Below are 13,947 nucleotides of genomic sequence, written 5' to 3' on the forward strand. Positions count from 1 at the left end.
CCACTGCTGGAGCTACATCGTGCTGGGAAAACTGGGAAGCCTGCACCAAACACCGAGGGTAGCAGAGGAACTCTGCCAACTCGCAAGCACAGCCGTGCCCAGGCAGGCCGGCAGGAGAACCTCTGAGGGGCACCTGGCCCCCCCCACGCCAGGGCTTCCCCATGGCGACAAGAAGTGCGTGCCCAAACACTTCCGGGAGGCACGTTGAGGCCGGACAAGCACTTCCGGGTGGCACGTGGCAGCGGGGGCGGCTCTTTCGCACGTCTCACCTGTGGTAGCGTCGTCCACTCCACAGGAATCGGCGTAGGCTTGTGCCATGGCGTCTCGGTACGACCGGGCAATCACTGTCTTCTCCCCAGACGGACACCTTTTCCAAGTGGAATATGCCCAGGAAGCGGTGAAGAAAGGATCCACAGCGGTGAGCAGCCAACTTCACCACCGCCCCCCACCCCGCCCACCATGCCCGGTGTCATGCCTTCCTTACCCAGCTGCCCCAGCCCAAGGCTCCGGTGTGGGGGGGTCAGGAAAGGAGAGCCTCCCACTTGTGAAAATTGCTGCGTTCTTTTAATTGATGGAGATGCCCTTTCTGAAATTTGAGCAAGAGGCAGCAAGAGGTAGATTTCATAGGTGTGCAGCCGCTTTCGAAGCATAGCTCCAGACCCAAAACTAGGGTGTCAGTTGAAGCCTTGATTTTAGAAGCAATATGAATGCTGTGTCTGACAATAAGAGAAGAAAAGACTTCTTCCAGCCAGTAACAGCCATCCTGAATGCACATAAGCCACTTCGCGGGAATTCACAGATGCGTGGAAAAGTAGCAGTTACTTTGTGTGGGTACTGTTGTTTAGCAGTAATTACATTAAAAATAGACCATGCCTGCCCCTGAAATAGGAACGATTAAAGTAAAATTGAATCTCTTATTGAGAAGTTGGTCGGGGCGCCTGGGTGGCTCAGTCGGTTAAGCGTCCGACTTCGGCTCAGGTCAATGTCTCGAGGTCCGTGAGTTTGAGCCCCGCGTCGGGCTCTGTGCTGACCGCTCAGAGCCTGGAGCCTGTTTCAGATTCTGTGTCTCCCTCTCTCTCTGACTCTCCCCGGTTCATGCTCTGTCTCTCTCTGTCTCAAAAATAAATAAACGTTAAAAAAAATTAAAAAAAAAGAAAAGAAAAAAGAGAAGTTGGTCAAAAACGCCAAGCCAGTTATCATACATTTCCACCTGTTAAAAGTAATTGTCCTAAAGTTTTCACCTGAATATTTGGCAGCCTTTTAGAGCCTCTAAGCCCCAAGAAACTCCGATCTTTTGCCACTTTTTGGTTGTTGTTCAAATAATGCTGGAATTCCTTGAGAGATTATACCCTACATTATGTTTATGTATCCACATTTCTGAAAAACTTTTAAATGCTCAGGGTAGCAGTACTATTCCTGCCAAGTTTTAATTATATTTAATAATATTAGTGATTTATAAAAATTAAAAAGAACAACATTGCCCTGGTAACCAAAGATCTATTATCCCGAATCTTCTAAGTCCTAATCTATGAATCAGAAGGATCCAATTTTTTTTTAATCTCTCAAATTTCACGAGCATGTTTGTTTTGTATTTTGGAAATTGAGACACTAGCTATGAGACCACACAGTGCATTTCTAAGTGTAGCAGTGTCTGTATTTTCCCTCACTTTCCAAAGCAATTTAGTTATGGAAGGAAATAATTCACTTTTATTATAAATCTATCAAATGTAAAGTGGTAAAAAAAAAATAACACTAGAAAGAATCTTATCATTTTTAAAGTATTTTTCTATTTAATTGGGCCCTCTAGTTTTGTTTCTGTTTTATAAGTAATTTTTTTAGAATTGTAAATTTAAGAAAAGCCTGATGTAGCTTAAACCAAAAGGGTACCATTTTGATAAAAACAAAAAGTTATATAATCCCCAACAAGGCATGAAGCATATGGTTAGAAAATAATGCCCAAGTTTTAGAGCCTAAAATAAAGGAAGTAATGGTAGAAGACTGGGGTGTAATAAGAAGCCACATTGGCTCATTTAAAATGTTTTAAGAATGCTATAGAACTGATTGATAGTTCCTTTGTAATGAGCTGTAAAAGGGTAAAGATATAAAAATACCTATAGTGGGCATTTTTAAAGATACATTGGAAGGATGAGACAGTTTCGTCTCAGGATTCTGAAATTATAATTTGCATCTTTGCATGGAGTTGTTCATTGCGTTTCCTTGAGGGTGCTATGACCTTTTATGGGGGGTAAAGTTTATAATGGCATTTATTAAAATACGCCACAAAATACTCTGTCTGTAAACAGTAGTTGCTGTGAGGACTTATAAATAAGCCAGGGCTGACCAGTTTTGACCAGCATGTGGATGCAGTATTATTTAGTAATACAGGAAGTTATGGGGACCACATTTAGAGTCTTGGCCTCCACTTCCTTCTTATTGATTATCTTATAGCATGAAATGAGGCAAGAGGCCTGTTTTCTTTTTGCTTTAGTTCCTTTTTTTATAAATGAAAAACATGTTTGAATAACATCTTGGAGAGGTAATACCTTTCTTCTTAGGAAAAAAAGTCATGAATCCTTTACAGTATTCCCATGAAAAAGGTAAGATTTATTACCATTCCTTACACTGTCCTTTCTCTGACCCCGAACTGTTACTGGCTCCACGTTTCCTACTTTTTCAAATCTTAGCTTCACATTCTGGCCATCAAATCCTTCCATAATCCTTATCAACCCTCTTTAATTAAAGGGGCAGCTTCATTGGTTTACTCATATGTGTTTGTGCCCTCGTAGGTGGGTGGAGGAGAAAACACCTTTATTTCTGCCATACTCCCTCTTATTTATCCTTTGGGAATCTCCTCACATTGCTTCTCCTTGATGAAGCCTTCTCTGATCCACTCCAGCCATCATGGCTCTTATTCTTTTCCAGAATTTATAATCTGTACCAACTATTTGGCCTCATATTCACTTTATTGTTAAATTTTTTAAGTGTTTATTTATTTTGAGAGAGAGCACACGCAGGAGAGAAGCAGAGAGAGAGGGAGAGAGAGAGAAACCCAAGCAGGTTTTGCGATGTCAGCTCAGAGCGTGATGCAGGGCTCGATCTCATGAACCCCAAGATCATGACCTGAGCCAAAATCAAGAGTCAGATGCCCGACCGACTGAGCTACCCAGGTGGCCCATGGCCTCATATTCACTTTAATTTCAGGCCTATTTAATAGGCTTCTCACACCAACTGGATAGTAGGATCTTTAAGAAGCTAGGTAGCCTAATTCCTCTTGTATTTATATATATACCACATGATATACTACAGTGAGGGGGCTAGGTAAGAAGTAAGCATTTAAGTAATATTTCTTTTGTACCAAGTATTTTATGCATATTTTGTAATGTTAAGGACAGTATTTAACTCCCTTTTTTTATGTGTGGAAACTGATTCATGGCTGTGATAGCTTCCTGAAGGTACTCAGCTAGAAAATGATGGAGCCCATATTCACACCTAATTTTTTCTACTTCCAAAACCTCTGCTCTTTGCATTGTACCATGAAATTTGTTCAATAAATATTTGAATATTAATTGGCTATCACTATCATGAATTTGGAAGGCAAGTATGCATCAGGTAAGGCAACCAACTTCTCTAAACTACAGTTTCTTTAATAGTAAAACAGGCAGCAAACTAGCGCCTGCTTCATAGAGCTGATGTGAGTTAAATGAGGTAATAATACATGTTAAACATCTTGCACAGTGTCTGGTTCACAGCAGCTATTTAATAAATGGTTGCTATTATTATTTACTCTCCCTTTGCTTTCTCTTTTCCCTTCACTTTTGTCCGTGGTTCTTCTAGCACATTCATTTTTGTTGAGCACTTACATATGCCAAACATGGTGCTGGGTTCTGGGGTTTCACAATGAGTAAAATCCCTGTTCTTAGAGAGTTTACTATCTTGCAGGAACATTAGATGATTAAGTGAATGGTCCTAACTAGGCCTAAGTGAGTATTATAATGGGGAGAATATGGTACAGTATGGGAACTCTAGATGTTAGGGAGATTCTCCTGAGGAGGTGATATTTAAGTAAGCACCTGAAAGATGAACGGTAGCCAGGTTAAAAGGTGGGGAGGGGAAGGGGTATTTTAGACAAAGGAAATAGCATGTGGAAGACCAAGCAGCAAAAGACAACTATGTTCTATGAATTGGAAGGCATTCCAGATCACTGAAGCAATGTAAAAAAAAAAGAGAGATGCAGAGAGAGAGAGAGAGATAAAACTAGAAAGAAGGGCTGGATCATAGAATGACTTTAAGAAAGTAAGAGGCCTTGAAGGATTTTAATGTGGCTATTGTCATTCTCTGGATTATTACTGATTTCTCCTTCTAGTAACAGACTGCGTTTGTCCAACCACAGAGGCACTCACACGACTCACATAGATTCATTCATAGTCTCTATCCTCCTGTACACAGTGATAAGCATGTGACTCAAATCTAGCCAATGTAAGTCCATCCTTAGGACTTTTTTAACGCTAGAAATAGAGGTAGCTTTTTTACTCTGGGACAACTGTTGGGACGTGTGTCCAAGATTGCCAGTGGCCATCTTTCTTTTTCTGTAACAGAGAAAGTTTCTTTGCATTAAGAGAGCAAAAGGCTGATATGTAAAGAGTAAATATTACAGTCCCTACATCTTATGGTTCCAGGTCCAGTTCTGTGCTGTCTCAGTTTGCTTAGTGAGAAATGGTCCTTACTAGTTCAAGTTTTTAAGTAGAGGAATGACACATTCAGATTTTCTTTTTTTTTTTTTTCATGTTTTTATTTTTCAAAGATTTCTCAGACTTTAATGTGGTCAGTGGATTGGATGATATCAAGACTGGAAGCAGGGAAACCACAAAGGAGTCTATGAAATAATCCAGATGAAATATGATAGTTTTCACTAGGGTTGGGGCATAAATGGGAATAAGGCAGATTTTAGAGAAACTTTAGTGGCATAGTTGATACAATTTGATTATTATTTGGGTAGTATTGGGGGAGAGGAAGAGGAGAGAAGGAGGTACTGAAGAGGGAGGAGTCAAAGATGGCACCTCTGTTTCTGGATTTAGCCTCTGGGTAAATGGCCCTGCCATTTTCTTAAGGAATATGAAACTTGACTGAAGTTTGAACCATTGAGGTTTGGGACTTGTTGAGGTTGAAATGCTTATGGAACTATAGTAGGCAACCTCTAAAATGGCCTCCAGTGATCCCCACTTTCAGATGTTCATGCCCTTGTGTAATCTTCTTCCCTTGGGTGTGGGCTGAATCTAGTAACTCTCTTCTAGGGAATAGGATAGGCAAAAGTGATGGGATGTCACTTCAGAGGGTAAGTTACAAAGAGATGGTGACTTAGGTCTTGAGCATCCTCTTTCACTTTCACTTGCTTGTTCTTCTAGCATGCAGTTGCCATTTTGAGTTGTCCTATGTAGCAAGGAATTGAGAGAAGCTTCTGTTCAAAACACAGTAAGGAACTGAAATCTGTAGCCCTACGATCCCTGGGGAACTGAATCTTGCTAACAACCATGTGAGTGAGTGTGGAAATGGAGCCTCCCCTATGAGCCTTGAGATGAGTACAGCCCTGGAGGACAAACTTGATCACAGGCTTGTGAGAGACCCTAAGTCAGAAGGTAAACTGTGTCCAGATTCCTGACCCACAGAGACTGAGGCATGAGTCTCTGTTTGGAACTCAGGAGATTGATCTGCGCTAGAGATAGTAATTTTGAAGGGCATTACTTCTCTCCCCTGCTTAACATGTATGTTGAAGGTCAAGCGATGTTGAAGGTCAAGCGAATGAGTATTCTTGAGTTCTGTCTTCACTCGAGAAGATGAAGTATAGACTGTAGACTAATGCACTATGTAGAGGATAATCTACAACCATGAAGGACCTTAATGATTTGTGTGTAATCCACCGTGGCTAAACTCTGAGAGGAGTCGGGGGTAGAAACCATGTTGCCATCAGCTGAGGGATGATGACACTATTTGGGTTTGAAGGGGTTGAGAGAGAGGTGGGAATGAAATTAAGTGGTCTTTAAGATTTTAAGAGAGACTTTAGCATATGTTTAAATTGCTGGTGAGAATAAAGCCTGTAGAGAAATTCAAGGTTTGTTTGTTTTTATGTTTATTTTATTTATTTTTTTAACTTTTTATTATTGAATATTTGGAACACACAAAGATATAAAGGGAATACCATAATGAACCTCTGTATACCCATTACCCAGCTCCAACAGTTATCAACATTTTACCAACCTGTTTTATCTTTCCCCAACTTTTCCCTCTTTCCAATGGAGTGATTTTAATTGAATTTTTTATTGAGATAATTGTATATTCACATGCAGTTGTAAGAAATAATACACAGGGATTTGGGGGCACCTGGCTGACTCAGTTAGTAGAGCATGCAGCTCTTAATCTTGGGGTCATGAGTCCGAGCACATGTTAGGTGGAGAGATTACTTAAATAAATTAACCTAAAAAGGAAAAAAAGGAAGGAAAGAAAGAAAGAATACATAGGGATTCCTTGTGTACTGTGCTCATTTTCTGCCAATGGTAGCATTTGCAAAACTGTAGCTCAATATCATAACCAGGTTGTTGACATTGATAAAAGCCACCTATTTTATTCAGATTTCTGGTATCACTTGTATGCATTTGTGTGTATATTAAGTTGTATCAGATTTTATTGCCTGTGAACTTTCTTATATCCACAGTCAAGATTCTTTTTTTTTTTTTTTTTTTTTTTCTGAGAGAGAGGCAGGGCGGGGTTGGCGGGGGGGAAGAGGGGTAGAGAAAGAGAATCCGAAGCAGGCTCTGCACTGTCAGCACAGAGCCCAATGTGGGGCTCAATCCCATAAACCGTGAGATCATGACCTGAGCTGAAACCAAGGGTTAGATGCTTAACCAACTGAGCCACCCAGCCTCCCCAATACAGTCAAGATTCTGAATAGTTCCAACTCCACAAGGATTCCTCATGATGCTCTTACATAACCACACCCACCTCCTTACCCTGCCTGCCCTACACACCCTTGTATCCATAGCCCTCATCCTTGGCAGCAGTCATCTGCCCTCCGTTTCTAAAATTTTTTTCATTTCACTTTTTCATTATGTAAATGCTATTCTATAATATGAAATCTTTTGGGATTTGCTTGTTTCCCCTTTTTCCCCTTGATCTAAGTTGTCGCATATGTCAACATTTTATTGCTCAGTTGTATTCCATGGTATGGATGTACCACAGTGTTTATTCACTTGTTGAAAAATATTTGGGTCGTTTACAGTTTGGAGCTGTTATTTATAGATATGCTATGAACATTTACAGCAGTTTTTTGTGTTAATATAAGTTTTTATGTCTCTGGTATAAATCTCCAACTGTGCAATTACTAGATTATATGGTAATTGCATGTTTGGTTTTATAAGAAACTGCCAAATTGTTTCCCAGAGTAGCTGTATCATTTTACATCCTCACCAACAGTGTAAGAGTAATCCAGCTTCTACACATCCTTGCCAGCATTTGGTGTTATTATTTTTCATTTTGTCCATTCTGGTAAGTGTATAATGATCCCTCTTTGTAGTTTTAAATTAGCAGTTAAATGGCTAATGATATCAAACACATTTGTATGTGCCCATTTGCCATTTGTATATCTTCTTCAGTGAAATGTCCTTCATGTCTTTTATCCATTTTCTTTTTCTTCTGTCACATTTTTATTAAATTCCATCCAGTTAACATACATTGTAGTATTAGTTTCAGGTGTAGGATTTATCACTTACCTGCAATACCCAGTGCTCATCACAAGTGTGCTCCTTAATCCCCATTGCCTATTTAACATCCCCCAACCTCCCCTCCAGCAACCCTCAGTTTGTTCTGTATAGTTATGAGTATGTTTTATAGTTTCTCTCTCTTTTTTTATCCCTATGTTTTTCTGTTTTGTTTCTTAAATTACACATATAAGTGAAATGATACAGTATTTGTCTTTCTCTGACTTACTTTGCTTAGCATAATACTCTCTAGCTCCATCCATATCATTGCAAATGTCAAGATTTCATTCTTTTTTTATGGCTGAGATATATCCGATTGTATATATGTGTGTGTGTGTGTGTGTGTGTGTGTGTGTGTGTGTGTATGCCACAATTTCTTTATCTGGTCATCAGTCAGTGGACACTTGGGCTGTTTCCATATTTTGGCTATTATAGATAATGCTGTTATAAACATTGGGGCACATGTATCTATTTGAATTAGTTTTCTTTTATCCTTTGGGTAAATACCTAGTAGTGCTATTGCTAGATCATAGGGTAGTTGTATTTTTAACTTTCTGAGCAATCTCCATACTGTTTACCACAGTGGCTGTACCAGTTTGCAATCCCACCAACAGTGTAAGAGAGTTTCCTTTTCTTTGCATCCTTGCTAACATCTGTTGTTTCTTGTGTTGTTAATTTTAGCCATTTTGACAGGTGTAAGGTGATATCTCATAGTTTTGATTTTATCTTTCCCTGATGATGAGTGATGTTGAGCATCTTTTCATGTGTCTTCTTTGGAAAAATGGCTATTTGTGTCTTCTGCCCATTTTTAATGGGATTATTTATTTTGGGGGTGTTGAGTTTTTTAAGTTCTTTATATATTTTGGATACCAACCCTTTATCATATATGTCATTTGCAAATATCTTCTCCCACTCTGAAGGTTGCCTTTCAGTTTTGTTGATTGTTTCCTTTCCTTTATATCTTGATGAAGTCCCAATAGTTTATTTTTGCTTGTGTTTCCCATGCCTCAGGAAACGTATCTAGTAAGAAGTTGCTATAGCCTATGTCAAAGAGGTAACTGCCTATTTTCTCCTCTAGGATTTTGATAGTTACCTGTCTCACATTTAGGTCTTCAGTCCATTTTGAACTTATTTTTGTATGCGGCATAAGAAAGTGGTCCAGTTTCGTTCTTTTGCTGTCCAGTTTTTCCAACACCATTTGTTGAAGAGACTGTCTTTTTTCCATTGGATAGTCTTTCCTGCTTCATGGAAGATACCATATAGTTGTGGGTCCATTTCTGGTTTTTCTATTCTATTCCATGGACTAGGTCTCTGTTTTTGTGCCACTGCTATACTGCCTTGATCAGCACAGCTTTGTAATATAACTTGAAGTCGAGAATTGTGATGCCTCCACCTTTGCTTTTCTTTTTCAAGGTTGCTTTGGCTGTTCAGGGTCTTTTGTGATTCCGTACAAATTTTAGGATTGTTCTAGCTCTGTGAAAAATGCTGTTGGTATTTTGATAGGGATTACATTAAATGTGTAAATTGGTTTGGGTAGTATAGACATTTCGACAGTATTTCTTTTTCCAATCCATAAACATGGAATGTTTTTCAATTTTATCCATTTTCTAACCAGATTGGCTTTTCCACTGTTGAGTTTTGACAGTTCTTTATGTATTCTAGATCTAGCCCTTCATCAGATGTAGGGTTTGCAAATATTTTCTCTCTGTCTGTAGCTTGTCTTTTCATCCTCTTCATATGCACTTTCATAAAAAAAAAGTTTATAATTTTGATGAGGCCCAATTTAACAGTTTTTCCTCTTACGGTTCATATTTCTTGGTGCCAGGTCTAAGAACCCTTTGCCTAGTTCCCAAAATTTTTCTCCTGTGTTTTTTCCTAAAAGTTTATAGTTTTGCATTTTACGTTTAAATCTAGGATCTATTTAGAGTTAATTTTTGTATATAGTGTGAGGTATAGGTTGCAAATCATTTTTCAGTGGAGTATTTTGAAATCTCAGATATTTCACAAATAAGTAAATACTTCAGTATACATCTCTAAAAAATAGTTTCTTAAAACCATTATCACTCCTAACGAAATTGACAAAAACTCCTTAATATTATGTAATCCCCTACATTCTGGTTTTCCTTGTTGCTCACAAAATATCTTTTTGTAATTGTGTTGTTTAGGTCTGAATCTAAAGTCCATGCATTGGTTACCCTTAGGCATCTGTTTTAGTCATGAACAGCATCTCTTCTTTTTTTCCTGGCTTTGACTTCTTGAAGAGACTGGGTTAATTGTTCAGTAGAGCATCCCACTTTCTAGATTTATCTGATTGCTTCCTTGCTGTCAGAGATTTTACTATTTGGAGAGAAGAGTCTAATGAATAAATAAATAATTGTAAATGTGTTGACTGAAAGAACAAGTTATTATAAAGGATAATAGAGAAGGACTCCTTGAGGTGAAATTGAAATAGAGACTTGAAATAGGAAAAGAAGCATTCCAGGCAGAGGGACTTGAAAAAGTCTTGAAAAAAGGTAATGTGGCTGGAGCTTGGTGAATAACAATGACATACTGTTGGATAAGTAGGCAGGAGCCAGATCGTGTTCAGCTTTATAGGCAAGACTAAAGAGTTTGAAAAGATTTTCTAAGTACAATGGAGTGCTGTGGAAGGACATTCACCTAGAGAGTAATCTTGACCCTATTAAGGTTTTTAATGCTCACCTTGGCAGCTTTGTGGAGTCTAGATGGGAGTGCAGGGTGGGGGTGGGAAGATGGAGAGCAAAGGTAGAAAGGGGAAAACTATTAGGCTATGTAGTTGTATGTGATCCAGGCAAGAAATGATGGTTGCTTGTACTAGAATGGTGATGGGGAACTGGTTAGCTTTTGTAAGTGAAATGGACAAAAACAAGGTAATTGATTGGAAATGGATAGTGTGAGAGGAGGAACTATAAAGGATAACAACTGGGGTTTTGGCTTGAACAGTGGAATGGATGGTGACTCATTTCCTCACATGACTCTGGCTGCCAGTTTGTGATGCTTTTTTAACAAGTTATGAAATAGTCTTCACAGATAGTCTTCCTGCTTTTCTAGTGTTGTTTTTAAACTAGGTATGGATATTGAATTTTATCAAATGTTTTCTAGCTTTTATCGTTTATACTACTTAATTGTTTTAGTTAGGACTCTTTCAGTTGCAAGCATGAGAAACCCAACTCGGGGCACCTGGGTGGCTCAGTCCACCGAGCGTCTGACTTTGGTTCAAGTCATGATCTCATCGTTCGTGAGTTGCAGCCCTGCATTGGGCTCTGTGCTGACAGCTCAGAGCCTTGACCCTGCTTTGCATTCTGTCTCCCTCTCTCTTTGCCACCCCCCCTCCCCACTTTCTCTCTCTTTCAAAAATAAATAAATATTTTTAAAAAATTGTTTTTAAATAAAAGAAATCCAGCTCAAACTGATTTAAGCAAAAAATTAGGATGGATTTGAACAGCATGGGTCCACTTGAACTTTTTACAGTACTGTAAATGTATATCTCTTACTTACAATTTTTTTAATGTTTATTTATTTTTGAGAGAGAGAGAGAGGGAGCACCAGCGGGGCAGGGGGAGAGAAAAAGAGGGGGGCAGAGGATCCAAAGCAGACTCTGCACTGACAGCAGCGTGCCTGGTGCAGTGTTTGAACTCACCAACCTCGAGATCATGACCTGAGTTGAAGTAGGACGCTCAACCAGCTGAGCCACTCAGGGGCCCCATTCCTTACAATTTGCTTAATGTTTTCTTTTCTCTGGCTTACTTTATCGTAAGAATAGAGCATATGACACATATAACATGCAAAATGTGTGTTAATCAACTGTTTATATTATCAGTAAGGCTGCCAGTTAACAATAGGCAATTAGTAGTTAAATTTGGGGGAAGTCAAAAGTTACACATGGATTTTCAACTGCATGAGGTGGTAGGGTTGGCACCCCTAACCCCTGCATTGTTCAAGGGTCAACTGTACTGAATCAAGTACCCAAAGGGAGCAGGGGTAAACCTTCCTTTCAGGCTCAATTACATGGCTACTACGGTCTTCTTGAATAGCCCTAGAACTGGTGTGTCTCTGTTTCTTTTTCCTTCTTTCCCTCTTCTCTTCCGTCTCTGTGTCCATCTCTTACTTGCTCTTTATATTACTTTCACCCTCAGACATGACCTCCCTAAGAGTAGCTCCTAAATAGTCCTAGGCTCCAGGCTCCTAGCTATAGGTAAAGAATTATCCTGTCTTCCAAACACTTTCAGTAAAACTGTAAGGATTTACTGGGTTGCATTACAGCTCCACCTAAAGACTCCTTATTTTTCCAAGAACAATTGAAGAGCTCTTGTTATCAGAAGGGCAAAAAAAACAGATCTTCATTCTCCCCTGTAACATTTATATTAAAAGATTTGCTTTCATTGAAACTCCTAAAATTCCTGGAATGAACCATAATTGTTTATAGTATGTTACTATTTTTCTGTGTTTGTAGATTCCATTTGTGAAAATCTTGTTTAGAATTTTTTTTAAAAATTTAATGTTTTATTTATTTTTGACAGAGAGAGAGAGAGACAGACAGACAGACAGACAGAGCATGAGTGAGGGGAGGGGCAGAGAGAGAGAGGGAGACACAGAATCCGAAGCAGGCTCCAGGCTCTGAGCTGTCAGCACAGAGCCTGACGCGGGGCTCAAACTCAACGACTGCGAGATCATGACCTGAGCCAAAGTAGGATGCTAAACCAACTGAGCCACCCAGGCACCCCTTGTTTAGAATTTTTAACATCAGCTTTCCTAAATGAAAATCACTGGTACCTTTCTTTATTTAGAAAATGTTATATTTGCCAGATTTTAACATTGTTATGTAGCTTTCCAAAAAAAGAGTCAGGAACATTTTTATTTTGATCTGTGCCATGGAATAATTTAAATAACACAGGAATTACCCATAACAGCAGATTAGGAAAAATTCATCCATGAACCTTCTAGGCATGACACTTGTTTTTGAAATTATCCCATGTTTGTTAGAGACTGTGTTGTCTATTATTTTCTTGAGTCAGTATGGGCAGTTTTTAAATTTTTCTAGTCTGTCATCCTTTTCACTAAGGTTTTCATGTTGATTAACTTAGGGTTATAATTTTTAAATTCTTGCTTTTTCACACTTGTATATATTTTTTACGCTTTGTTCCTCTTGGCTAGATTAACTGAGATATCTCTTAATTATTCCTTTAAAACCTATCTCTTGGTATTACTTGTCAATTATATTGTTTTCTCCCTAATCATTAATTTCTGCTTTTTTTCTTATTTTTCCCATTAAGCTTCGCTTAAATATTTGTATTCCTTTTTTAACTTCTTGAGTAACTTATTAATTATTTTACAATGAGATTAGGAATTTTCTTCTGAGAATAATTTTACCCTCATCCAAAAGACTTTGATATTAGGATTTTCATTGTAAACATTTTCTAGTTTGTGTTGGAAGTTTTAAATGCTTTAAGTCAGAATTGTTTAGGTGAGAATTATAAAAATTATCGTATGTGGTGATCAATTAATTTATTAAAATTTGGGGGAAATATTGAGATTTTCTTGAGCCATAATTTATGTTACATTGTTAGAAAGTCCCATGGCTTTTCCCTATAAGATATAAAGTTCAACCTGAGTCTGTTAGATGAGGGTGGGATGTAGAGGGAGGGTTGTTGTTTTAGATAGCATGATTAGGGAGAGGCCTGTTAGATAAATTGACAGACTGGAATGAAGTGAGGGAACAATAAGAGCAATAGCCTTGCTAAATTGTCTTAAGTTTTATTTAATTGAAAGATGTAATCTCAGGTCTAGTTCTGTATTTAACCTATTCTATATTTCTGTTTCAATGATACTAATTGAGAGCACACCTATTTGCATAGTTAGTACTAATATCACCCTTGGCCACAAGGCAATCATAAACACAAATACCAATTCTCAAAATATTTAGGTTACCATTGTAATACAAAATTAAACTTCTTATAGATTACTCTTGAGCCCCTGAGAATATGGGCATGTTTCCACAGAAGACCCAGTTTGAGAACTACTATCCTTACACATTATTCTTTAGACTTTTTCCCACTTCACTCTCAAGGGAAGAGGTGGAGAGAAGAACAATGGGATTCTTCTTGTTGAATTCATGTTAGAATTGAGGTTTTGTTGATCAGTGAACTAGAGTGAAGGCATTTGGTCTTTCTCTTGGCTGCTT

The 13,947-nt window shown here is 38.5% G+C and overlaps 1 protein-coding gene across 1 annotated transcript in view; it reads left to right on the forward strand.

Moving 5' to 3' along the window:
- Positions 1–250: 250 nt before the first annotated feature.
- Positions 251–13,947, forward strand: part of PSMA8 (proteasome 20S subunit alpha 8) — a 49,249-nt gene continuing 35,552 nt past the window's right edge. Inside the window, exon 1 of the mRNA XM_019465503.2 lies at positions 251–418. Coding sequence (XP_019321048.1) covers positions 317–418 — 102 coding nt within the window. The 5' untranslated portion in view covers positions 251–316. The remainder of the gene's footprint in view (positions 419–13,947) is intronic.

This window comes from Panthera pardus, unplaced genomic scaffold (assembly GCF_024362965.1).
Source record: "Panthera pardus isolate Hobbes unplaced genomic scaffold, ASM2436296v1 HiC_scaffold_15, whole genome shotgun sequence".
Lineage (NCBI taxonomy): Eukaryota > Metazoa > Chordata > Mammalia > Carnivora > Felidae > Panthera > Panthera pardus.